This window comes from Sphaerodactylus townsendi, linkage group LG03 (assembly GCF_021028975.2).
Source record: "Sphaerodactylus townsendi isolate TG3544 linkage group LG03, MPM_Stown_v2.3, whole genome shotgun sequence".
Taxonomy (NCBI): domain Eukaryota; kingdom Metazoa; phylum Chordata; class Lepidosauria; order Squamata; family Sphaerodactylidae; genus Sphaerodactylus; species Sphaerodactylus townsendi.
Window position 1 is genome coordinate 73067845 of NC_059427.1, and position 26694 is coordinate 73094538.

The window sequence follows — 26694 nt, forward strand, 5'->3', positions numbered from 1 at the left end:
GAATCCTGAGATAGATTCCCAGGCTCTGAATGAGCAGCCAGTTGCTGGATCAGTTTCAGAGAGATGCTGGTAGTGGAGTTCACGGTTGCTTAAATGGAACAGCAGCTAATGTAGAACAGATGGAGGGGGAGCGCTTTGTGCGTGAGCAAGCCAAAAAAGAATGGAAACTCTGCTACCACCCCACCACCTGCCTGCACTACAGGAGAGGCACACAGGTGCATACGCTCTGTAGCCAACCACACAGCACAGGTGCATTGGGCATCCACACAGACCCTTCCTTGGGCTTATATCCTTCCCCCTTGTCAGAAGTGGCTGAGATACCTAAAGCTGTATCTTTTCCATTGCCATTCCTGATACTTCACAGCAAAACTGACTGAAATAACTACTTCAACCTTCCCTTTATGAAAAGGGGAATGTACATCGGAACCACTCTTCCTGCAACCCCCTCTTTATGCCCCCAATGGTCTCACAAGCTAAGTCTCTGAACAATTGCAGGGCCTGAGATTTTCTCATTCAGTGGTGTCCAGCAAAGATATGACAGGGTTTTGAAATAGGAATATGAAGTTAGGGACACACAAGTACTTGAGGAACAAGCGCAATCAATCAATCAATCAGCTCTTCCGGCACTTTGACATAAAAAGGGGAATGGTGGCTGTCTAGAGATGGAGAGCGTATGTGCACACAGAGCTCCTAAAGCTCCACGTTCCTCTGGCTTTATGAATAGAGGCAAAAACCAGAAACAAGAAATGTTTAACCGTTTCTCCAAAATATCCTTTCTCCAGCTTGCTGGCATGCCAGGTCCTCTGCAACTCAGTGGCACTTGTCATGCTTGGCTTTTACACACTGCAGGCACAACAAGCTGAGACAAAACCATCTGGTCTGCTTTTCTTAGCCTACGAATTGGGGAGATAAATGTCTTCGGGAGCTGATGCTCCAAGAAAGATCCGTGGCCCAGAAACAGGCCCTGGCTAGGTTAATGCTTCCTTGGAAGCAGGCCACAGAGGCATTCCTAAGAACAAAGAAACTTCCAGTCTGATGCTCTATTCCAAAAAAATAATTTATGGGTGTGGATAATTCATGTGCATTAAAAATGATATGTACATAAATATTTATCTCTAGGGGTATGTACAGGGAGCAGCAGGAGCCAGAAAGGAACGTCCATGCCCCATGCAAGATGTCGTCCAGCTGAGTATGAGTGGCCTGAGAAAGCTGGCTGGCTCCTGCCAACAATGAGATTTCATTAAAAAAATATTAAATGGGGAATAGCCTCAAACAAGCAGGGTGCTCCGTGGCTGGGGAGATAGTCCAATGGGTCTGGAAGGGTCCCAGGCATGTAAGCGAGTGCTCCTTTCTTGGGCTAAGCTTCTCCCTGCTTTTCTGGTACTGCTGCTCCCCAACCGGCTGGCAGCAGCCAAGGCTTAGCTGGAGTAATAGCCTGGAAGGAACCTGAGATGTTGGGGCTTGAAAGCACCAGTATGAGTTTACAAGGAAGGAATCCAGTCCTCATTAGGGCACTTTTGGTAGCATTATGTCCAGCCAGCTCCAGAAGCTTTGGATGCAGATTCTCAGGCTTAGCTGACGCAAATCCCAAATGGTTCTTCCACCAGGGATAATGTGAGAACTTCTGTTCCTAAGCACTGTAATCCTCTAGGAACAGAACAGACACTTTCCCTGGGGTCCATGGGCTACATCCCTTCATGTCCTCACATTATGATAGGGGAAGAGACAGGGGGTGATAGGCAGTGGGTCATGGGTGAAGACAGAATCATCAGAAGAACAGGTGCTGGTTGTGTCCTCACAGGATGGCGAATACTGTTCAAATGGCATTGACAGGTCCAGGTACTGAAAACAGAGAGAAAAGGTCACTTTTAGCCTTTGTTGTGGATGAAGGCCTACCTCCTCCCTAAAAACCATCACCACCTGTTGCAAAGAACTGGATCTTTACTGCAGTTTTCTCCCCCTAACCTTTGCTTCCTAATGACTTGAACTTACCTCTTCAGAGACAGAAGCTAGAACCTTGTCCAGTCCCTCCACCAGTTGCTTAAAGGTGGGCCTCTGAGAAGGGACAGCGTGCCAGCATTCCCTCATCATCATGTACCTATTAGAGCAAAGGCAAGAAAGCCTTCAGACATCTCCCTTCCACTGTAGTTCAGAAGTCTAGAAAAAAACTTAGAATGCTTACAGTTCGTGAGTGCAGTTGGAGGGCTTGTCCATGCGGTGACCTTCTCTCAGAAGTTTGAAGAGCTCTTCCACTGGGATGCCTGGATATGGGGAACCTCCCAAGGTGAAGATCTCCCACATCAGAATTCCAAAAGACCACCTTAAAGCATAATTGGAGGTGTGATGAGTGTCAAGAGAGATTAAGGAAGTCAGCAATAATCACAGCATGAATATATTCTGAGATTAACTTAAACCATACGAAGAACATGTTACCAAGTGAATTTGTGGCCATACTGGGATGTTGAAAGATCTAAGCATACCAATGTTCAAGACATTGGACCAATTTATAGCAGAACAGTTACTCTATATTCTGTATGACTCCTGGCATGGAAGGGAGGAGTGGCCATTGTACAGTGTGGTTTTCCATGCAAATTATAGCATGCTCACTAGAGCTGCCAGGGAACAGGCATATAGGTTTCATTGTTCACTACATACCAGGATGTTTGTTAGAAGTCAAAGAGCTATGAACACACAGACTTACAATACTCAGATGTCTGGCTGGGCATAATTGTTAAGGCTTGTTTTATTGTGAGAACCCTTATTCATATTTCATTGAATCACACTTACACATCACTCTGGTGCGTGTACACTCTGTCAAACAGGGCCTCTGGAGCCATCCATTTTACAGGCAGGCGGCCCTGCAAGCACAAATGAAAAGCCTTCAGCTCAAAGTTACTTCCCCAAGATGATAGACCTCTTCAGGTTCTACCCCCCCACCAATCACTGAGAAGTCAAGATCATAATTTTCACCTGTGCTCGTTCTGACATTCTGATTTCTACGTGACTTTTGAAAATAGAGCTTAATCAAAACTCCCTTTCTTCCCAATTAATATACACAAAAACTTAGTGCATTCCACACTTCTTAACTATCTATACCACTAATTGCCCAACACTTATCTCTTCCTTTTAATCTATAAAGCGGCATATTTCATAGAAATCATACCAATCCAGGACTTGCCTCCCCATGGTCCTCAGTTGTCTTTTACTTACGTTGCTTGTTTTCTTGTAGTAGTCTATGTCATGAACACCACGGGCCAAGCCAAAGTCAGCAATTTTCATAACATTCTCTTCAGTGACAAGTACGTTGCGAGCAGCCAGGTCCCGGTGAATGCACTGTACAGAGGGAGAAAAGAGGAAGATGACATTCTTTTTGAAAACTGGAGCCAGTACCAGACACATCCAGGGAGGATATGTGATTGTTCTATCAACTATGTGTGAATGTATAGTTCCAGATATCTTCCTAATGTCCTAATGCCCTTCAACTGTTCCCTCTGCTTCATCTTGCTAGGGCTGGTTGTTTTAACCTTCCTTTCTACCCTCTTGCCTAAAATTCACACTGCAGAGCAAAGACCTTGTTTGAGATACTCTGGCCTACAAGCTTCTGGCCTACAAACTTATATTAGGCAGCTTCTGGCCTACAAACTTATATTAGCCACTGTTCTATCAAGATAGAACATGGCTGTCCTGATATGGCCGAGGAACTCACTGTTTGGGGCACCCCCAAGTCAGTACACCAAGCTCCGTGGTACCCGGAGCTGCCCCCTCCCTCTACTTCCAAGGCCCTGGGAACAACTGGGTAGCCCCTGACCCACACCAAGCTGGCACACCAAGCTCTGGTGCCTGAAGCCACCATGCCCAACCTCCAAGGTCCCAGGAATGGCAGAGAAGTTCCCATCCTAAGCCAACCAGCCACACACCCAGGCCCCCAAACAGGACTGGGAATGCCCAGAGCAGCCTGGAGCCACAACCATTCAACCCTGGAAGCCCAGGGGCTGATCCATGCCAGTTCCCCCAAGCCCTCTTACCAAGGAGACTCTTACCAAGGAGACATTTACCAAGGTGGAGCTGGGGAGAAAGCTGTCCCAGCCCTTGGAACCTGCCAAGGCAGGGAGGGTGGAACCCAGGGGAGGGTTGGGGATGGGGCCCAGTCAAGAGTGATAGCCCTGCAAGCCCATAGGGCCAAGGAAGGGCAGGTTCAGTCCAAGCTCAGAGGCCCTGGTTAGAAAGAGGGAGCCCTGTGGGCAGGGACAACCCTATAAGAAGGAAGCAGGGCAGAAGAGCAAGAGAGGAGAATGCTGACAAACAGTTCCTAGAGCTAGGGGAACTTATTGGGTCAGGAGGGAGAGGCAGCCTGTGAGTCCTCCTCCCTCACTTCTTGGCCAGACCAGGAAAGACAAGGTGGCAAACATCTCTGGAAACAGAGGTTAATAATTCCCTCTTCTCACTACCTTCTTAAGACAAAGACCCTAATATATTTGGCAGTGTACTTGTACAATTAAGCTGCTCTTACCCGCTTGGATTCCAGGTATTCCATGCCACGTGCCACCTGATAGACACATGAGACCAAGTCTTTGAAGGACAGCTGCTCTTCAGGCATTTTGGTAACATCAAAGGTGTAATCAGGTGTGGGAGGGCGACGAGCACGCAGGTATTCCCGTAAGTTCCCCTTGGCAGCGAATTCCACGATCACATAGAGAGGCCCTGCAATTATATGCTGAAAGTGACCCTCTGTCTCATTCTCTGCTTCAGTTGCAGCATCCCCTCACAGAACATCTGCTTGCTTAGTTATGTTGCCCCACTGTGGGCCCTGCCTCTCCTGATTTCTTGCCCCATGAGCACCCCTACCTCTTTATTCATTGCATACAACAATCTCTGCCTCCCAGCTAAACACAGCAGCCACTCACCATCCTGGGTACAGACACCCAGCAAGTTGATGATATTCTTGTGTTGGTCCATGAGTTTCATCATTTCCATTTCTGAGATGAGATCAGCCAAATCTTTGTCAGTAGCATTATCTAGTGAAGCAAAGAAAAAGGGCTGTTATGATGAGGGCAAGGTGAAACATGATCTATCCTTAGGCATAGAAGACCCCAATGCGACAGTCTGTTGTAGTCCTGGAAGCCACAAGTTACCTTTGAGCATCTTGACAGCAACAGTGATGGGCCGTTCTGGCCGTTCTTGATCAATCCCATAGGCCTCTGCTCTCACCACTTGCCCAAAACAACCTTCACCTAGTGGCTTGCCCAGCACCAACCTAACCGGAAAGAAGCCAGTTTAGGGGATGTTCTCATATCATAGGAATGGAGGCATTTGGCAAGGAGAGTCCAATAGACTTGGCTATGACATGCAAAAAGACAAACTCCAGATGATTTAGTATCAGATCAGTCTCTTAACTACCACTTCAGAGACTGAAAGAAGCCTCGGTCTCCACTTGGTTGTTCTTTGGGGAAAATGTCATCAAATGTCTCACATCTTGCTCACCTTAGAGTAGAATGTATAGCAGACCAGGGTAGTAGAGGAAGGGAAGGACAAACATTTAAATCTAGTTCATACATGTGGCTGTGCACCTAGATTTCCCACACAGGGGGTGTTCTTGGGCTTGTGTTTTGCTTGGAGGGAGTAGGGTGTGAAATCAAAGCACATGTGATTACAGTCCTTTTTGGAGCTCTCATATTGCTGGGAATTACAACAGTTATGTGTAAGATAGGTACAGTGCCTTTCTGGTTCACATGCTATTACTTTCATATGAATTTGGACAAGCATGAGCTGAAGGACATTTATGTGCAGGGAAACATAGCAGCACCACCTCAGTCGGAACCACCTGTTGGACGTCTAATATACGAACATCTTGACATAAGACTTTGAAAAGGCAAACATCAATTTGACGTCAGGATGTGTGCTCCAAAGCAGCATGCTCCAGAGAGGCACACATGCATACAACACGCTCACTCCACTCCCCGGGATTACCTGTCTCGGGGAAATTCCCACTTTGAGTCAAGTGGCAGCTCCACTTCCATGACCCCAGCCAACATGGGCGTGCAGCTTGATGAGAGGCGGGTGACTCGCATGAGAGATGTGGTAGACTTGCCTGAGGAGCTCGATTCCAACGAGAACTATGGAAGCAGCACAAGAACTCGTTAGACTGGCCTATGAACATCACTCTTCTCCACAGATGTGACTCAAGTGACAACATGTAAAATACTTAGACTAGCAGCAAACCCCATTGGTGTGTGTGTGTGTGCGGGGGGAAATGCCACGAGCTCCAGAAAAGGGGGCAAGCAAGCATCTACCCCCCCACAATGGGCTGTGCTGGTGCATAACCCATTCCTCCCCCCCCCCCACCCGGCCAGCCACTTCCCACCTACCTGGTGAGGATCTCATGGTCCCAGCAGCCTGATAAGTGTTGAAGGGTGGTATAAAAGGGGGGGGGGGTTGAATAGGACTGCTTGGTTGGGGGATGTGGTTGGAGGGCAGTCGGGCAATAAGGAGGCTATTTGGGGGACACGGGGCAGAAGGCTACAAGGCGTCACTTCCCTACCACAGCAGCTCCATTTCTGAGCCCAAGGACAAACCCTCAACCAGTGGGTACACATGACTGTCCTGAAGGCCCATTAGGTGAGGGTTCATCATTGCAACACTTTGCGTATTACCAAATTACACAGGTAATGATGGTAAGGCAGAGCACGCATGCTTAAAAACTCAGATGCTGGAATAGAATAGAGCCCTGTGGGAATACGGCGGGATAAAAATCAAAAAAATAAATTGAAAATAGAAAAAAATACATTAAGGTCCATCTAGTTCTGCATTCTGCCTCAAACTAACTGTCATGGAACCTCACCAGCGGGGTACTGGTGGAGATACTATCTATATGTTTGGGCATCCTACAGTCCTCCACCGATTCCTGTTCAGAGCATGTAGATAACACTTCACCCAAAATTGTGGCCTCTAGAAAACCACTGCAGAGGTGAACCCCCTCATCATTCTGAAGCAGTGTTAAGGGAGGTTGTTTACCTGTCGGATGAGAGGGAATTTGGAGAGCTTGTGTACTGCCATGGGTTCCAAGGGCTGCTTCCTTGGCTGGGTTTGCATCCGGCAGAGGACAATGATGATGACAGCCATCGCGACGGCCAAAGATCCCGACGTGTAGATAATGATATCTGTGTACTTGACATCAGGAGTATTCACTTCTTGCACCTGCTCTTCTGCAATCAGTGAAAGAATTCCCAATTAGCATGTTCCAGGGTTAAACTAGCCTTGACTATGACTGACAGCAAGGACAGCTGCTGCAACCAGGCCAGAACAATCAAGGCACGTCCACAGAGCAAAGTTTCACAAGATGCTCCACCTCCTGCATATCATTCAGTGGCTTCCGTTGGTATAAATGGGGCTTAACATTGCATATCTTTGACCTTTTCTGCACAACAAATCTTGCTGCCAAATGCTACTCTTTCCCCATTGAACTCCATCCCCCCCGCCCCTGGTTCTGGAAACATTTTCCCTTCATTCTTACGCTGTTGTTTTCCCAGGCACTTTTACCACGATGGATTTTAAAAATCCGTTTCCAAGTCCGCTTCCCCTGAGCTTATCATGTTGAAATGGTCTTTATTTCTTCACCTCACTAAACACCTGGTCTTTATCTACTCCCCTGTGTAGTTGACCAATCCTGATTCAGCCATTTTCTCCTCCCCCTTGTCCTCCATTTCATATCAAACTAGTAGTGCAACACTGATGCAGAGATCAGAAGTAGGGGAGATTAGATCAGCTTTGTCAATTTCACATAGAATTTGCAATGTTAACATTCAAGCACAGATAGAAAGAAGAAGAGGCAACTGTATCAGCTTTTTAAATTTCATATCGAATTAACCTTAAGGTGAAAATACACTATGTTAGCACTCCACAGTTAGAGGTGAATGAAATTGACAAGGGACTGGTGCAATTATTATTGTTCATTACTGCAGCTCTAATTTGTCCAGAAAATGTGTTTTGGAGATGGGGCAAGCTACATGTTGCAGTTCCTGCAGGTAATACTTCAGTAGGTCTTTCTGGCTTCCATTTTGTGTTGCAGAAAGGGAAGCAGAGACATTTTTTGAACTTCCACTTCAATGTAATGCTAGAGTGCTTGTGCAAAAGGGAAAAAAGCAGGGCAGGGTTATTCTTCTGCATCATGGATGACATCTCGCCACCACCAGGAATAATATATTTTCAACAGTAACTTGTGGAATAAATGCAACTGAAGAGCCAGGGAGAATGGAGGTGTGTGAAATGATTCCACAGAAAATGTTTCCAAGACACACTGTTTGACTACTGGGAAAATCTGTGGGCTGTGCATTTAGAAAAGGCCTTTGGCTGGATTGTGTTCATTTTCTTTTTTCTCCATAATCATTGGATTATTTTGCAAAATCATTCTACATATGTGTAATATACATATGCATTAAAAAAAACCTGTTTAACAAGATGAGGCAAATCAGATACTGAAACAATGTATGAAGATGCATGCATCTTTAGTTAGATAAAATACTGCTGCTCTTTTCAGTAGCAGTATATCTTAAAAACAAATCTGTGCACCATAAAAGTCACCCTTCTACAATGATTTTTGAACTGATTGCTCCCTTTACACAACAGTGGGGCCAGTGAGGATCACTGACATAAATCTTGGCTTCCAAGGAGTGAATCAGAGAAGCATGGCTATTCTAAGGCAATTGTACTTTCAGTGAAAGCAGACAAAAACCAAGCACGTTACTGAACAGAAATTCTTAGCCTTTTCATGTTGTATTTTCTTTTCCACATTCAATTGCTGATGCCTTAGCAAATACACAGCTTATCATTTAATACAAAGTAAAGTCTTGACAGAATTTCTTTCTTCAATTTCTTCAGTCACCTTACGATTTCATTCTTCATTATTGCGGAGGCTTTGCTAAAACAGTGCTTCATTTTCACGTGTTTTTTTGATTAATTTGCCTATATTTTAATATTGAATCTTCATTGCATAAATGCACAAACCAATTTAATGGGGTTTTATCATGTCCAGTTAAGGATTCTGTCATGCCCCAGAAAGTAATGGACAGCTTGACCCTCCCCCCCCCCCCACACACACTTCCTTCCAAATATTTTTAGTGGTCTGTCACTTCTAGAAACTCATCCCATTGATTTCTTTTAAACTGGAGGACATGCACAGGAGAACAGACGTTGTTGTTTGTCTGCTGATAGGAGATGTGTCTGGTTAAGGCCAGTTAGGAGCATATGAAGGGATATCCTGCAATCATTCGTCTTTGTTTGCCCCAACCCGTCTTCAGCTATCTTCAGCTCTTCCTCACCTGGCAGCACAGTAAGCCAGGCTGACTGGTAGGACAAGCCAATAGAATTCCCTGCCAGGCACGTGTATTCGCCAGCATCTTCCATGGAGACATTGCGCAAATATAGTACTTCCACCTCTGAGCTGTTAATATCTGCTGTCTGCCAAGACAGAATGGAGAGAGATAAGAATGAGGTAAGCATTAACTCTAGATCACGCAAGAGAATTACCCAGCATTCTCTTTGGAAACAGAATGCTTTGCTTGCTGCCAATATATGCCAGGTCTGGTGTCTCTCTTACAAAGACTCACATACCAACCTCTCCTTTGAGATTATACTAGTTGAGTGCACCATTCCTGTTGCACGATTTAATTGCTTCTCAAATAGTCTGTAAGAAGCTTTAAGATGCAATGAAGCTATAAGGCTACAGTTGTAGTGGTTCATGCAGTTTCTCTGCCATGAAAGGGGCATTTGGTTGCATTTCTCTACCAACCAAGTTGGTACAACTGAAGGTATTACCTCAAACCTCTTCAGATCCTGTTTCTCTTTCATTGTGATTGACAGAGCAGAGCCGCTCTTTTAACCTTCAATATAAGAGGAGCCTATTATTGCATATTATTGTAGAGCCACACAATGTAAAAAGTGCCACTCTGAATACTGGAAATAGATGTGTTTGTATCCTAGCCTTCCCTGATTAAGGAGCCAGGAACTCAAAGGTTTTGGACCAAAGCTGTCCTACTGAAAGGTTTCACTTGCATCTCCATCCCATTGCTAACCTGGAGGGGAAGGAGAGTTTTGATAAAGTAACACTGGCAGCAAGAGACATTTCTAGAAAAAGTCTGAGGCACTGGCCCACCACACATTCATTTCTCAAGCAGTGTTTTAAGAAAATTAGTTGATGGTGTTTAAATTGCTCACAGCTTTTTCTATCAGTAGAAACTCTGCCAGTTCTAAGCATGAGCTACCATTTCCCATCCGAGTTTCCAGGACAAATTACCTTAAGCACTTGCACAAAGGGGATTCCATCAGGGCCATAGCTGCTGCCATTCACTTCAATGTGTTTCAGCCACTGAATGTGGGGCTGGGCATCACTGTACACTTTGCAAAAGAACTCCACATCACTTCCAACCACTGCTGTCGTATTAGCAGGGAGCCCTGCTTGCAGGATTGGCCTATGCGGAGATCTCTCTGAAAAGGACGGAGCAGAAAAGTGTTACTCAATACAGCTGAAGTCTGCCAGGTGACCCAGAGGGGCACTCTACAATGCATACATCACTAAACATACAGCTAGTAATAATAAAGTAGTGGGTTGGGAATAAAAAGGCACAGTCGGCTGTCTCTTTGAGATGGTATTCTTCTGCCTTATCTAATAGCAGAGCTTTCCTTCCAAATATATTGCTGCTGCAATATATATGCTCCTGTCTTGAGACTAGGGGGATCTTTATGCCTTCCCTATCTCTTCTCTCGCCAGCAGACAAGACTGTGCTTCTGACATTACTTGGTGCCGCAGACTTAACTCCTACCCAGTGCTGGCTCCAGGGCCTCTTTCCGGTGATTACAAGTAAGCTCAGAGAAGACAGATAATGAGGGGCTGAGAGATAAGGGAGTAAAAGCTTAAAGCGAGGCCTAGAGATCTAGGCAGGGGTTAATTAATTTCATCTGACTTTATAGCCTAGGAGATCACCAGTTTCCTTTGAAGTTAATAGAAGGTTCAAGGCATTCTTCTTCTCTCTGGAGTATTTGAGGTCAGGATGGTGGGGCCAGGTTCTTCCCACAAGAACTTAAACGGCTGACAGGCTGGGAGTGGGCTCTGATCTCCCACACAAAATTTAGAATACTTTAAAGCACTTTCCAGGCTTCCTAAGGATGGGCCCACAGCATTTGCCTTTTGTTATTGGTTTTTATATGGTCCACCTTCCATGGGGGAGATGCTCTCACCTAGGACATCCAGGAAGTAGCTGAAGCGGATGCTGCCAAACTTGTTCTCCACCAAACAAGTGTAGTTGCCTCGATCGGAAGGTACCACACTCTCCATGACTAAGCTCCAGTGCTGATGTCGCAGCTGGGAAAAGAGAAGGGGCCCCAAGCTACGGTGAGCAGTGTAACATTTTAAAGCCATCCCACACACAGTGACCCCCAGTGTGATGCCTTTGGGTGACATGGTGCCCACCAATGTATTTCTTATGCTCACTTGTTTCTTCCCAGAGGAAACAGCCAGTCCTCATTTTCTACCATATAATTGGGGTAGAAAGTGTTTCAGTGGTGCTTCAGAGGGATCTACAAAGGGTACCCATTCACACATATGAAGCTGCCTTATATTGAATGAGACCATCTGCCCATCAAAGTCAATACGGTCTACTCAGACTGGTGGCTAGAGTATCCCCAGGGTCTCAGGCAGAGGCCTGCCACATCTCCTGCCACCTGGTTCTTTTAACTGGAGAGGGAAAAGACTGAATCTGGGATCTTCTGCATGCCAAACTGATGCACTGCCACTGAGCCATGGCCCCTCCCCAAATGGCCACCTCCACTGAGAGAGGATGCTATGACTGGAAACTGCTCGGATTTTGTGGTGATGCCCTGTACCATTCCTCAAAATCTCAAAAATGCCCACAGGTCTTAGGACATCTGGGAACCCATGAGATGGCTTCTGGTTGCTGAACCACCACCACACACATACAAAGATTTTACTTAGTTCCGCCAAGTTCATAGCTAACATTGGTGGTAACTAGATCTGCCTCCTCTTTAAATGGTTTTACAGAGCATATTCTTGCCATCCCCACACAAATCCTGACTCATGTGACTTAGTTCAAAAACCAGCTATAATTTCAACTAGGTAGATGGAAGAGGAGAGAATAATGCGAGAAAGACCAAAGTGTGTGTTCTTACTCGTATCCCACCAATACGGTGCTCCCCTCTGAATTCCCGCCCATTCTTCAGCCAGCGAATGGTAGGATTAGGATTCCCGGAAGCTGGGCAGCGGAACTTGACTGTATTTCCTGCTGGGACTGCATACAGCTTCTTGTCCATTCGATGAGGGTGTGTCCAATAAGGTGCTGAAGACAACATTACAGATCAGTCCCAAATTTTCATAAAGTCTCAAGGCCTTAAAGATAAGCTGGTGAAGGCACTTGGACTACTCTCAGAGAACTAGAATGCCAATATTTCAAGCAAAGACTAACAGCCCCTTAGGCAGCTAGGAAAATGGTACAATGCATTACAGCTGGGATTAGGCCAAAAGGTTCAGGGTTCTTCTATAGAGTTTAATTTGTAATTTGTTCAATTATTGTACTGTTGTTAAGTAGCTGCTAGTAGCATTTTCTTTGTTTCAGTTCTGGTTTTTGGTTTTGTGTGAGTGGGGTTAGGCCTTAGGCCAAGTCCATGCAGGCCTGCCTTTGGTTAAAGTCTGCTTAAGGAAGGACTGTATCTTGTGGTTTTCCCTTGTTTTACTATTAGTTTGCTTTTGTTAAATTTCTGTTTAAGTGTCTCCCAGTTTGATTGCCCCCTCCCCCCAGTGTGCCGCTGCTTCTGTACTTGCTTTGCTTTTGTTTGGATTGGAACTTAACTTCTGTTTTTTTGGTTAAGGTTTAGGATTTGAATGTCTCCCTGTGTTTGCTGCTAAGTTGCTTCTCCTTTTCAGTTTGACCAGTCTTAGCTTTTCATTCCAAACTGTTTGGAGGTTTAGGTTTTGCTTTTCCTCAGAATTGGTTTCTGTTTGTTTTTCTGGTAGGTCTTGCGGTGGGCTGGGCGGGTCTGTGGGTCTTTAGAGGAGATTTCGGGGGTGGGGGGGGTTGTGTTTCTTCCAGGTTCAGGTGAAGTAGCCTTGCTTTTGTTATTTGTTTGGGTTCTTAGCATTTGAGGTGAACTACAGTTTTGGAAATTGTAAGATTTAACTAGAGTTTAGTTGTGAAAGGGTTTGATAGGGTTCACTAGAGTTCTTTAAATCAATGCCGTAGGGTTTCAGTATCCCACTTAATAGGATATCAGCAGGTTAAATAACAGTGAAAGTTTTGTGTTTGCAAATAGTTAAATAGTCCACAAATAGCCTTTTTGGATTCAGTCCCATCATTGCCACAGGTGAAGGTGGGCTGACTTAGATTCTTGTTACTTAGGCCTCAGAGTTTTAGAGCAGCTCCTTCCAGATTCCTTTGGAATTTAGAGAAGCTTTTAGTACTACTACAGTAGGCCTTAGAGTAAACTGTACCTACTTCTCCTCTTCTAAAAAATTTCACCTTCCATCTCCAGGTCAGGGTAGTTGGAGGCTAACCTCAGATAGGTGTAACAACAGGTCACCAGTTAGTTGTTTAAACAAACTTATTTAATGAATCAAGTCAGTTTAGAAAAACCTTTAAACCACCCCAAACAAAAACTGTTGGGAGGGTTCCTAAAAAGCTGTTAGGATTTGCTAGGTGGCAGTTCAGGTCAGGTAGCCAGGGCACTTAAATTCCCCATCTCAGTTAGACAGATTTTGGCCAAGGGAAACAGTGAGTGAAAGGAAAAGACCACAGAGGGGCCCTGGGATGAAAACAAAGCTGAAAACTGGAGGGAGGGGAGGGAGGCTTCGGGTTGTTAAATGTTGCTGTGGTGTACCTAGTTCTGTCATGTTCCTTAGGTTTTGCTGTACAGTGGCTTCGTTTTAACAGGTGGAGGTGTTGCTGAGGGTGTGGAAGGCATTAGGGAAGGGAGAGCGTGTCTCTGCTGTTCTTCTGGAGGGAAAAATGCTAGTTTCTCCCCTCCATTTGAAACAGTGGGGTGTGTGGGATGGGATGAGGCTTAAATGAGCAAGCCCCATTTAAGTCTATGGTGGGAAAAAACAATTACTTTTCCCACCATATAATTTGCTGAAAAGCCTGGTAGATTCTCTGATGTGACATGGCTCCATTGTAGCTGATGGGGAGTTTCTGGGGGTGTCTGTACAGTGCACATTTTTCAATGTAGAGGCACCAAGCTTTCAAAGTGGCTTCAGGAGACCCTCCTGGCAAGAACAGCCAGGTTTGGTGAATTTTGCTTCAGGAGGCAGTGGGAGATGGGCCCTACCCTTTTGGGGGTCCATAAAATTGAATCCCCTGAAGCAAAGTTCACCAAACCTGGGTGCTCTTGCCAGGAGAGTCTCCTGAAGCCACCTGAAGGTTTGGTGTCTCTATCTTGAAAAATGTGCACCCCGCTTACATACACCCAGAAATGTCCCACTGGCTGCAATGGAGGTCAGTTCAAAGGGAGAATCTGGGAAAATTTATTGGGGTGCCTGTCAGGGGCTCATTTTTTTAAACTATTGGCACCACAATTGCAGGGTATCTTTAGGAGACTGTCTGATGATACCACCCAGATTTGGTGAGGTTTGGTTCTGGGGGTTTAATTCTATGGACCCTCAAAGGGGTAGCCCCAATCTCCTACAAGTTCCCTTTAAAAATGTGCCCCTTACATGCTGAATACCAAAAAACACTAACCTTCCCCCCAAAAATTCAATGGACATGATTTTTTTGGATTTTTTGGAAAATCTGAAAATATTTCGGTTTAACTAATCAGATATTCGGCTTATTTGGCTTTAACAATAATTTTAAAGCCCAAGAAAGCCAAATCTGAATTTTACCAATTTTTTTCGGTACTGCTCAACCTTAATGTTCAAGTTTTCTGAATAACAGCATCAAACAGCCCTTTCTCATTTCCTGTCCCAACACTGCTGCAGAGCACAGAAACTACTGTATCATCATTAACGAAGCCTAGTACTGACCTCGCCGGATGTGTAATGGCTCTTCGTTTGAATCCACATGGCCACCGTCCACATCACTGTCTTCATCATCATCACCAGATGCCAATGAATCTGAAACCAACATGGCACCAGGTGAGTATTTGCAGTACAACCATTGAAGCGCCAAATAAGGTGGAATAAACACTATCTATCATGGAGGTTCTTGGCTAGCTCACTCTGAGAGACTGTACAGAAGCAAGCAAAGCACCATCAAGAGTCTGACTAGAAATGAGGGAGAAGTTGGGGAAGGAGACTGTTAGCTACTGCAGTCCTAGCATCTCACGTGAAAGGTTATTATGTAGGAGACATTGCCTATTGGGTTTTTTCCCAAACTCTCACCGAAAGTAAGGCTGTATGGGATGATGCAACATGACTTCTATTCAAGGTAAGCCTCTTCTCATAAAAGGTGAGTAAATAAAAGCAGGCACACTAAAATCTTTCCCTTTCCTTGCTCTTACCCACAACAGAGATGGTAAAGTTGCGCAGGCTCTCGCCAGTGCTTCGTGTCTGGCATGAATATAGCCCCGAGTCTTCGTAGGTGACATCAGCGATCTCCAGCATGCCCTGATGCATGTGGATGCGCCCACCTGGGAGAAGTTGCTTGGCTTCTTTGTGCCATATGATGATGAGGCTGTGATTGGCACTGCAATAGAGCTTCAGCTGACTCCCTGGGTCCAGTAGCAAGTGCTCATCCTCCACCTCCAGCATGTGGCTCTCAAACATTTCTGTCCAGCACAGAGAAGGTATAGTCAGTGCAACGACAGAGTTAGTTCACTTCAACTGCCATTGCAACCTCCATAAGACAAACACTGTAGGACGTGGGGGTGGGGGTGGAGCCAATTACAATACAGACATTTCTTTACCCAGGTAGATCTCAAAGGACGTAACCAGGCATCAGTGTGCATTCCTCTCTCTCCCTCTCTGAGTGAGGCTTAAATTGGAGGAATTTCCCCTGCAATAGTACCAATGTGAATGAGAGTGGTGCACTGGAGACTGCTCAATGACGGTAATGGTGGTATCAGGTTCTTTTGCGACTCTGAACAATCAGCAGCCAATTGTGTCATTGTGTCACATTAATGATGACGGTATTTTTAAAAAGCAAACACAAGGACACAAGTTTGCTTGGTTTCTGAATCCACTGTTGGAAACTTTGTCTTCTTTCCCCAAGTGTTTGGAAAGGGTTGGTGGTCATGCAGTGGCAGGAGAAAATAATTTCTAATGTCTTCTTTGTGTTACTTCAGTAGTTCTCTGCCTGAGCCTCCAGCGTTGAAGATGTGCCCTTGGGATGAGTCACAACTCAAAGGAAAGCCTGCTTGTACAGATGCCTCATCTTTGTCCTCATAGTGTGCAAAGCCCAAAAGAACAACCTGTTTTAGAAATGTTTGTACTTTTTCAATTTATTTCACTCAGTGCCCAAGTTGTTCTGGAGTATAGATGAAAAGTTCTGGGGCAAAAATGGATCCCTCCCCCAGGCCTGAAATGGAAGAATTAGGAACTTTTGAGGAAACAAACAAACAAAACTATATTTTCTCTTTCAAAACAATGAGCAAAAACTAGGATGTTGTGGGTTTTCCAGGTTGTGTGGCCGTGTTCCTGTAGTATTTTCTCCTGATATTTCACCTGCATCTGTGGCTGGCATCAGAAGACGCCAGCCGTAGATGCAGGCGAAGCATCAGGAGAAAATACTACTGGAACACAGCCACACAACCCGGAAAACCCACAACATTCTAGTGGTTCCAGTCATGAAAGCCTTTGCCGATTCAATGAGCAAAATCCTTTTAAAATAAATTTGGTAAACACATCTCATCAAGCTGCTGAAACTGTCTTAGTTTCGTGTTCAGAGGTAGCATTGTGGCATGGCTGCTGCATTTGACTGAATTACCAAACAGCCAACAATCTTATGATGATGTTGAAAAATGTAGAAAAAGTAATCTCAGATGCGGCTGGATACAGACCATCTTTGGGCATATGCTTAAAAAGTGCTATCCGGGGATCTACCAGCCATTGTAATTCTGAAGCACAGGAGCAAGACAACACAGTCCTGCTTCTCAGATGCCTCAAGTTCTCCTGCATCATGAGAGTCATGGACAAATCTTTGAAAACACACAAAGTCATAGAGCTAGCCAACATATGGAAAGAGTTGAGGGGCTTGTTGTGGCTTGCACAAATCTTTCAATTTCTGAAGTCCATTATGAATATATATCTTGGAGCTTCCATAATCAAAAGCTGTGGTTTTTTCAGACCCTGAAGGCTAAATTTTGCAATCTTGAAGGTCTGATATTAATCACCTGATATATTTTGTTGCTGTTAAAAACAGCCAAGGAGGAGTGCAGTTTGCACTGGGGACACAGCACATTGTGGGGGGAATCCTTGGGTCTACAGGGGAATACATGTTGCTTTGCTGATAGAACCCCTGTCCCCAGTTGTTGGGAAAGTATGCATAGATTATGTCTTTCCTTTCCGCACCTTATCAGGGCTAATAGCAGTTGGGGAAGGGCAATTTTGGACAGGAAAATGGTACAGGGTAATAATGTAAGCCTCTACCCACACTACTTTCTACAGTCCCCACTTTATGGCTGCTTTTTAACATTAATTAAAAATTATCCAATCACAAATTTCTCATATCATGTCTGTCATGGTTTATGCTAATGTTTTCAAAATTTTATTAATTAAGATGGAATGAGATATGCATTGAAACAATAAAAATAAAAATGACTCTTTATCAGCCGACATTCACTTTTGCAACTAAATCCTGTTCATCTTTAACCAGAAATATTTCCCAATAAATTCCACAAGGTTTAAAACGTACAGAGGATTACCAGATGACATCAACGAAACACTTGAACTTTTCAAGTATATCTTATGGTGTAAGTAAACACCTGGAGTTATCAAAAACTCAGATAATAAAACCTTCAGTTTGCTTATTACCATGTTTATTTTCTATTTTTGACTTTTACTTTTTCACCCTTACTTTCCCAATTTTGAATCAATGCATGCTTATTCAAGAGCAAGCTTCACTATGTTTTGTGGGACCTATTTCCAAACAAGCATGCCCAGGATCATGAAGAATGTTTGTTTCTAAGGGCAAGCGAGCTTGCAACTCTGCTTTATAAAAGCTGTTTCAATAAAACAAAGGCAATTTGTAAACATTACCAGTTTTACATGGTGTTAAGCAATATATCATACAATGAAAGTATAAGATATAAGAACATATGTCCTGCCTTAAATAATAAATTTAGCCAAGAAGAAAGTAAAACTGCAAATACTGCAAATTCTCTCCAAAATTTTGGTCCCCAAAGTGAGCAGAAAAGAGAGTTCATTTCTTCCGTGACTTTACAATTTACAGAAGTTTTACATTTCAACTCTGCAGCATCCAAAATAGCCCTGGAATAGCAAATTTAGCAGAACCATAATCATGAAAGAAAAGCAGAGGGGAGGAAAAGGTTTACAGGAAGGAATAATATGGAGAATGGAAACATCTTTGTTTCATGGCTGCTTCTTTTCCCAGGTAAAACTGATGGTTTTATAGGAAAACATTCCAATTTGGGGCACTGTGTGAAGAGAAAAACTGGGAGGGGAGAGAATAACCATAAAAGATTTTAGGTTAATTTGCAAACATTTTTTCCTCCGGATTTGCGATCAGAGTGACTGAGTATTTATGAGATTTCAGATGATTAATTGTGTGTAGACTCCACAGGCAGATGGAGGAGATTTGGATGCAGGAGGAAGTGGTATCAGGAAGGAGTATATTTAGGTCCCAGTGCTTACTGGATTTCTTTTGTTTTGACTGCAGCATCCAAAATAGCACTGCAGCAGCAAATTTACCAGAGCAGTGATAAGGAAAGAAGATATGACTGGGACTTTGAAGTAATAGCAAGGAATCATTAACGACAACAAGGACTACAGGTTGAGGAAGAGTGTAGCCGCAGTCCCTCCCCACTCTCCACCCCCACCCCCCATCCTCAGAACTCTGTCCATAAGGGCCTTTGTCCGGGGTTCCTGCCTTTGCCTCTTGTTCTATGGGGCAATGATGTCATCAAAGCTCCTCTGCTGCCGGTTGTGGACAGGAGAAAGGATCCCCATGGACAGTGAAGCATGACTTATCTGCTCAATTCCCTCCTCCCCTCCCTGGCCTCTCTGTGGGGGCCTTCGATTGAGTGGTCACTCACTCAGCCAAGAGTGACTGTTTTGACAGGTTCCAAAATGAACATGTCAGGAAGCCCATGGCTGCTGCCCCTCCCCCAGCCACCATTGTCCCAACCACACTGCTCCTTTCCCGTGCTCTCCTTGCCCGGGCTTACAATAGGGGCCAGGCCCCTTTCAGCAGCGGGCTCTGTTATTAGCTCCAGCTCTGCCTCTACAGGTCGGAGTGGGGGAAGGGAAGGAGGGGGAATGAGATAAGGAGCCCCTATTATGGTTGCCAGTGACAAAGTGCAGCTGTGCAGAAAGGGAAGGCTGAGTAATATCATGGTTCCTTTCCCCTCATCAATACTACCATTTCTCCTCTCTCTTTTCATTCAGATCTATTCCTCGTACTTGCATGTCTCCTGCTTAGCTCAGGCATTTCCCCCTAAGCACACAGACCTTTTCCCCCTCCCTTCCCCATGGCATGAGTGGGAGTGATAGGTTTCACACTCAGCTGACTCCACAATTTCCCGCCTCCCTGTTTGTCTAACCTGGATTTGAACTATAATTGCTTTGGTGACCCATCCTCCTCCACCATCAGCCTGGGTTGTGGGAGCCCTGCCAACTCCCCCATTTCCCCTTCAAACCAACACAGTCGTAAAGTCCTCCACACACAGTCTTAGTGGTGCCAGTCTTCCAAGCTGATGACTGCTAAGAGGAACAGTTCTGATGTGGTGTGTGTGTACACACACATGGGGGCGGGAGGGGGGAACCTCTCCATCCCTTCTGCACAAGATTGGAAACTGCCAAGCCTCAGAGACAGCAATCTGAATGTGGTCACTGCAAGCCTGGCTCTTTCCTACCAGGATCAGAGCTGGAGGTATTCTTGCATTCCTTGTGGAGCTAGCAGGAGACTTCAAATAATTCTTAAATGCTTAAAGTAATTGCCAAGGGTAATTCAATGGTTTTAGACGAATATGGCTTCAGTCTAAGAAAACCACTCTGATTGGAAGGAAAGGAAGCCCCCACCTTTATGAGAGCTTTAAATAGATATGGGGCCCATTTGATTAGCAGCTTGAGCAGCTAGTGTGTCTAGTTGTGGCTCTACAACAATTTGCATTCTAAACAAAAATGGGAGTGATACAATTGAATGTCCCAACTGCCAAACTGCCACACCCTCACCCCTTTCCAAGATACACTCAGGATATATTCCAGTTAAAGTTATTACAGAGTTCGTAACTTTTCAGACCCTTATGATCAGACAACAAAGACAGGTTTGATGGCTAAGAGGCTCCAAATTCTGGGACCTGGGGAGATGTCTATTCCACCCACCAGCTTTCAGTGGCTTTTGACAGGTGATAGCAATGATACAAATGAGCCAGAAACAAATCTATAATGCCAGCATGGACAATTTGTGACAGCTTTATCCAGAACCAGCAAATGTCAGTAGTAATTGGATCCTCTTGACATAAATCAGAGTCCTTGTTCTCATAGCCTGATTACAAAGCACACCTATTGTAAAGATACCCAGTTAAATCACAGACATTCAAAGCCAAGAACAGCATCCTATAACTTCATGTTCACTCCCTTACTTTTCCATGAAATATACATAATCTCCATTTCACCCACCCCGCACCACAAATGAGTTTGCAGGAAGCAATCTATATGTCAACCACAATGCCCTAATGCCCGCATCTTCAGTGCAATAAGATAAATAGCTGGGTAGCTGATGATGGCAAAGTACAATGATTGGGGAGGGGGAGGAGGAAGCAGCTGGCTGGCACACATGATAAACATCCTGGTTTTTTCCCTGGATGGAGTAGTGATGGGAGAAAAGTCTTTTCTGAAGTATGAGACAGGATGCCAAGCACCTGGTACTGGCCATTTACTCTAGAGCAGTGGTGGCGAACCTATGGCATGGGTGCCAGAGGTGGTACTCAGAGCCCTCTTTGTGGGCACACGCAAACAGAGTCACCCCCACCCCCACCCACACATCTAGTCTGGCCTGGGCTGCTAGGCTCGATTATTAGCATTAAACCTAAGACCTAGTTTTGGGGAAGCAGTGCAGGTAACCCTGATTAGCGCTGTTAAACCCCACTGATTTTCATGCAAAGAACTAAAGTGTGATCCTTTACCTGGGAGTAAGCTCGGTTGCTGGCAATGGAGCTTGCTTCTGAGTAAACCCTCCTAGGGTCGTGATTCACCCGTAGGAAGAGTTGCATGGTTGCTTCAAAGCAAAGCCACCAACTACCACCAAGCTTATTCCCGAGTAACGCACGCCTTGGAGCCAACTGTTTTTTCTAAATGGAAACCTCAGCATTCAGGTTAAATTGCCGTGTTGGCACTTTGCGATAAATAAATGGGTCTTGGGTTGCCATTTGGGCACTCGGTCTCGAAAAGGTTCGCCATCACTGCTCTAGAGCTATATCAAAGAATCAGCAGCACTAGTAAACCATGTTATTCAATGGGCCATGTCATAAAACCAAACTTAACCAACTCCACAAAGTCCATACTTAGCATTTACAACAGTGTTTTTGTAATAACTGGTAGAATCAGGAGCCCTGTCTCCCATATGTTTGCACAGTGTCTGGCTCCATAGCAATGGATCCACAATTAGAGCTATTGCAGGGTAAATAGTAACAAACACTGAATTGGACCCACTCAGCAAGGCAAGCCACACTCACCCTACATTACAGACTGTTACACAAATCTGTTATGTGTCTGCTTGATCAAGACACGTTCAATCCATTGTGGAAATCTCCCCCACCCCCCAAAAAAGTAGACAACAAATCACAGCCAGGAGGCAGATCCAACAGAGATACTCACAATACCATGAATAGGTTACAAGAAAATACTGCTGCTACAGATTAATTATGGAAGAACTCAATTCTCAATTCAGTCTTTTAAAAAAATCTAGTCTCTGTTTAATCTTTACTTAGTAGAAATTTGTATTTCAGTTTCATCTTATGGTAAAATGTCATCCGTTTGAAATTTATACGCTGAAGGACAACAGGTGCACATTCTGTGTATCACACACAAAGTAAACCCTTCCCCAGGACAAAAACAGTCATATAAACTATACTTTCTACCCTACAGCCATCATTAGATGCTCGAGTTCTGTGTTCCCACAACTGTGGGGTAGAAGGAAGGGGATAGGCAGCTGCAAACCTTAAGGCCAATTGTTTACTTTTATTCTGCCCTCATGCATCCGCATGGTGGGCGGGAAATGTGTTGTTTTCACATCTGATGTTACTATAGCAGGTTAGAGAAGAGCAGGCTTACAACACATTATACCACTAAAGTTATCAAGACCCAGCACCTGTGCAGGCCAGCACAACTGGACTCTGACCAGGTAGGTTTTCGCTCCCATGACATAAACTCATTATGTGGCCTTGGGGAAAAATCACTTAATCTGCTATGAACAGCGCTGATTGGCATTACAGAGATCTCTTCCATCACGAAAAATGCACTGCAGTTTAAAAGTGTCCTATGAATTATAAGTAGTAGCAGCCTTTAAAAGTCTGGTCTCCATCTCTTGCACCCTTATCAAATGCTGATCTCTTCCCCTCAGCACGAGCAGCACCTTTTCCTTCAGTGACTCTTACCTGGCTCTGTGGCCTCTTCCATAGAAGCACCCGGCCAAACAGAAAGTGCTGCTATTATCTGGAAACTAAGAAGGCCCCACAACAGGGATGTCATTCTGTTGTCTCTTCTTCTCACCCAGGACTCTCAGTTGAAGCTTCAAACCCTAGAACAAGAAAGGAAAGAGAGTCCTCTGTCCTCCATGTTCACCAGCTGATGGAAGTACACAGGGACAGTTCTCAGCCTGCCCTGAGAAGCTTTTTAAGACCCCTGGCCCTCTAGCTCTGGCAGGACGCTCACTTTGGAAGGAGAGAGCTGGTGATGATTCCACGTGTAGCCATTCTTTTTCACAGTTACTCTGAGATATTCATTGGAACAATCTCGCATGATATCTTCATTTCAAACAAGTAAGCCAAGTTCTGAGCCACTAGATTAAAGTAAAGCACAGTTCCTGGATATGCATGGTTTTCTACTACAACTCTGCAGTGCTTTTTTCAACAACGGGCTCGTATTCGGGGAATCTGCTGAGGTACATATGGGGCTAAGGTGTCATTCCAAGTTCTAGTCCTTTGTACCCAACGTCCAGCAGATCCCGCAAAGGCCTCCTGTCTGAATAAGGGAGCCCCCCCCCCCCATGAGTCCCAGAATCTCTGACTTTCGGGACTCTTCTCCACCCTTCCAAATGTAGCACTGCTCAGTTCCCTCTTATGGTTCATATTTTTGAAATCAAAATCGTAACCAGATGTCCCTTTTCACCTGCACTGCTGGTGATCTAGGAAGCCTGCATAAGGACAATACAAAAAACAGGGCGTGGGCTCTGACCATGGAGGACGAACTATTGTGATGCCTGAGAATAGTGTGCAGGGCTGAGAATCATGGAAAAGGGTGACGATGATGAAGTCTGATCATAGTGTGCATATTGTCACAGTATCTATGCCCCCTCTGTGTAGCAGCATCTCCCCTTGCACAGCACAATTAGACTGCAGGATACCCCACCCCCCACCCAATAAACCTAGGTTGGGAGCAAGTTCGTTGAAACCAATGGGGTTCCAGTGGCTGGGTTGGGCTTCCACTTGAAAACCGCGGTGTGCCGAAAAAAGCAGCCAGCGTGCAGGAAGAGCGCGTGTTCTCGTGTCTGGGGCGAGTGGGCTGAATAGATGGTGAGTGTGTGTGTACACGGTGTAAGTTTTCAGGGATGGAGTTGTGCGCGGTGAGAGTGGCCGGGGGGGTGGGGGCGGAGAGCTCTGCCCGAGCAGGGGCTCCGGAGGGCAGTTTAATCTTTAATCCGAGCCACAAAGGGTTTCTGCGTGCCCGGCCAGGCTGGTAACAGATTTACAGACTCTCCCGGTCAAAGTCCACCTCCTCACCCGCCGCCTCGGAAAGGCGCTTCTTCGCCCCGCCGCATCCCAGGGAGCCTCCTGGGTCGCAGCGGAGGAGACAGCCCGAGTCCGGCTCCAGCCACCCGCACGCCTGTCCGGCAGCCCTTCCAACCCGGCTTGCCCAAGGCGGCCAGCCAGACTGGCCCTCTGCTGCGCTGCCTCACCTCCTCCGGCCGCCTTAGCGCCGCGCCACGGCTCCTTGGTGCGGGGCGCAGCAGCCCCGGCGCTCCATCCCTCGGGGGCCACCCGCCGCGCGCGGCCCAGGAGCGGCACCCCGCCGGGCCCCCTCAGTCGCCTGCCCGGCGAGTCCGGCGACAGCGGCTATAAATCCCGTCCGGCGCTGGCGCCGCCGAGCTCAGCGCCCTGCCTCTTCCCCGGCCGGGAGTCCCGATGCAGCCCAGCCCAGCCCGGCCCGGCCGCGCACAGATCCCGGCTCCCGGCGCCTTCTGTCGGCTGCGCACCAGGCGCGGGGACTTTGTAGCCAAAGGGCTCAGGTTACACCCCCGCGCAGCGCGCAGCCGGCCCGCTCGGAGCCAACAATGGGCCGCGAAAAGAGCCGGGGCAGAGGGGGAGGATCGCAGGGGCCCCGGCCCGCCCCCTCCCTTGTGCCCTCCCTCTCCCCCCCTCCGCCGCCCGCGTCCGGCCCTTTTTACGCTCACATTAGCTAAATTCTCTCCCCTCAAGCTCCGGCAAAGGGGATTAAGGAGAGTTCATTCTCTGCCGGGGCTTTGCTTCCTCTTTGCGCGCAGGGGTAACCGGAGACCCCGCTCATTAAAGTCCCGTTCAGAAGAACCTCGCGGTGGGGAGGGGGCGGCCCTCCGGAGGCAGAAGACAGAAGCGGGGAGGGGATGATAAAGCTCAGAGATCGTGGGAAGGGGGTGAAAAAGGACCGCGGGCGACAAGGCAGGGGGCATCCAATAAAACAGGTCATCCAAAAGCAGCCCGCAGCGCACAAATGGGAGTTTTACCCGCGGCACTCACTGCTGCGTGGTCCCTAGTTGAGAGGCTGGAGATCGAAGAATCCAGCCAGATCCCGCGCACGTTTCGTCTTTTTCAGGGATATATTAATAATGTCCAGACTCCACTGAGCGCCACCTTCCTTCCCCTTTAAGGTGCGAGGTCTAATAGAACTCCGGAAGTACCGTTATCCTAGTTGCAGAGATAGAGGCAAGGGAATAATCAAGCGGTTGTTTTGTACTTTGCCTTAATGTCAGGCATCTTGGAATAACCTAGGAGACGTATCAGTGAACTCAAGCCCTTAACAATGAGTTGACTCATCGCATAGTATGTCAATTATGTAGCCAGTTATCGCCCTGTCTCTAATCTAACCTTCTAAGGGATGGACAGAGCAGTAGCAGACCAACTCCAGGTGTTCTTGGATAACTCCTCTGCCGGAGACTCTTCTCGCTCTGGTTTGAGGAGGGGCTCTGGGACACAGATGGTTCTGCTGGCCTTCCTTGACAACCTCTATCTTAATGCATAAAGAGGACAGGCCTTCTGTTTGCTCCTGCTGGATGTACCTACTGCCTTTGACGCAGTGGACTGTGCCATCTCATGGAGACACCTGATGGCCAAAGAAGGCACCAGGGATTGTGGGTTGGGCTGGTTCAAATCATTCCTCACTCATTCTGGGACCAAGCAGTTGCCACTGGAGACTAGCTATCAGTGTGGGACCTATCCTTTGGGGTTTCACATGACATGATCCTGTTCCTTGTTCTCTTCAGTCTTTATGTTAGGCCCTCTGGCCAAGGTTTGGGGGGTTGTCTATCAATATGTAGATGATACATACTTACATATATACATTGCTGTGGCAATTGTCCTTCTCATCACAGTCTGCAACCCACACAGATGTCCATGCAGGTCCAATGATTCCCAGCATAGCCTTTTGGGGTGGTCAAATGGAATCCCTCTTTCCCTTTTCAATGCACATTGTTATATGGTGCTGTATTGTTTTTTTAGTATAAGGTAACCCTTCCCATTCCACAATGGAACTGTCCAGAGTGTGAATCCCACTGTCCATGAGGGTGGTTGACACACACAGTCCTGGCTTGGGTAAGGCAGAACTGGGGCAAGCAGGCTATCCCAGTCAGGCAGCAGAGGCAGGGTGGTAAGGCGCTCAGATCGAGGCCAGCTCCCTGGGTTCTTAAAGGGCCATGTGCAAAAGAAGCGGAGCCGGTAGTGTTGGTTTGCCCCCACCCGGTGGACTTTCTTAGAAGAAAAAGGCAAACTCCAGCTTGCTTTTAGTAAAAGAGAGCTGTGGTGAATATGGGTGAGGAAGTGGGTAAGTGGTGGTTGGATGTGAGGGGAGGGCAGAGTGAGGTGTATGAGGATGAGCTGGATGTGTATTGTGTGGTAGCAGTGGGTGAGGCAGAGAGTGAAAGTTACCTGCGTGTGAGGGGGGGACTCCACCTGACGTCTCACACGGCAAAGTGTGTATGGTAATACACAGACAGACAGGCTGCACAAACATTCTAAGGGTGACAGTTAAACAGAGGCAGCTTCATGGCCTGGTGCGCCAGGAAAAAGACATTTTACCTGGCTCAGGTATGGACTTTCGGTGGTTTGAAGGTC

At 46.2% G+C, this 26694-nt stretch overlaps 1 protein-coding gene across 4 annotated transcripts; it reads right to left on the reverse strand.

Annotated features, from left to right (window-relative positions):
* Positions 1-1039: 1039 nt before the first annotated feature.
* FGFR4 (fibroblast growth factor receptor 4) lies at positions 1040-24834 on the reverse strand. Of its 4 annotated transcripts, none has more exons than XM_048489624.1 (18): positions 24783-24834; positions 22768-22910; positions 15496-15762; positions 15020-15109; positions 12178-12344; positions 11230-11353; positions 10289-10479; positions 9315-9453; positions 7012-7202; positions 5968-6113; positions 5133-5254; positions 4905-5015; positions 4511-4701; positions 3211-3333; positions 2788-2858; positions 2183-2320; positions 1993-2098; positions 1040-1842 (listed from the first exon to the last, which is right to left on the reverse strand). In XM_048489624.1, the coding sequence occupies exons 2-18, from the start codon at positions 22859-22861 to the stop codon at positions 1696-1698; spliced, it is 2418 nt and encodes an 805-aa protein (XP_048345581.1). In that variant the 5' UTR covers positions 22862-22910; positions 24783-24834; the 3' UTR covers positions 1040-1695. The 4 variants fall into 4 exon arrangements, with proteins under 4 accessions (XP_048345581.1, XP_048345583.1, XP_048345580.1 ...); XM_048489626.1 differs by lacking the exon at positions 24783-24834 and adding an exon at positions 24288-24677 and having other exon boundaries at positions 15625-15762; XM_048489623.1 differs by lacking the exon at positions 24783-24834 and adding an exon at positions 24288-24677.
* Positions 24835-26694: the final 1860 nt, after the last annotated feature.

What these genes read in the sequence shown, in the direction of transcription:
- FGFR4 (XM_048489624.1), bottom strand. Translation starts at nt 22,861, where the DNA reads ATGACATCCCTGTTGTGGGGCCTTCTTAGTTTCCAGATAATAGCAGCA. An exon ending in CTACTTCCTGGATGTCCTAG is followed by an intron (nt 10,480 to 11,229) that starts GTGAGAGCATCT and finishes CGTCCTTTTCAG; the next exon opens with AGAGATCTCCGCATAGGCCA. An exon ending in TACACGCACCAGAGTGATGT is followed by an intron (nt 2,321 to 2,787) that starts GTAAGTGTGATT and finishes TTATGCTTTAAG; the next exon opens with GTGGTCTTTTGGAATTCTGA.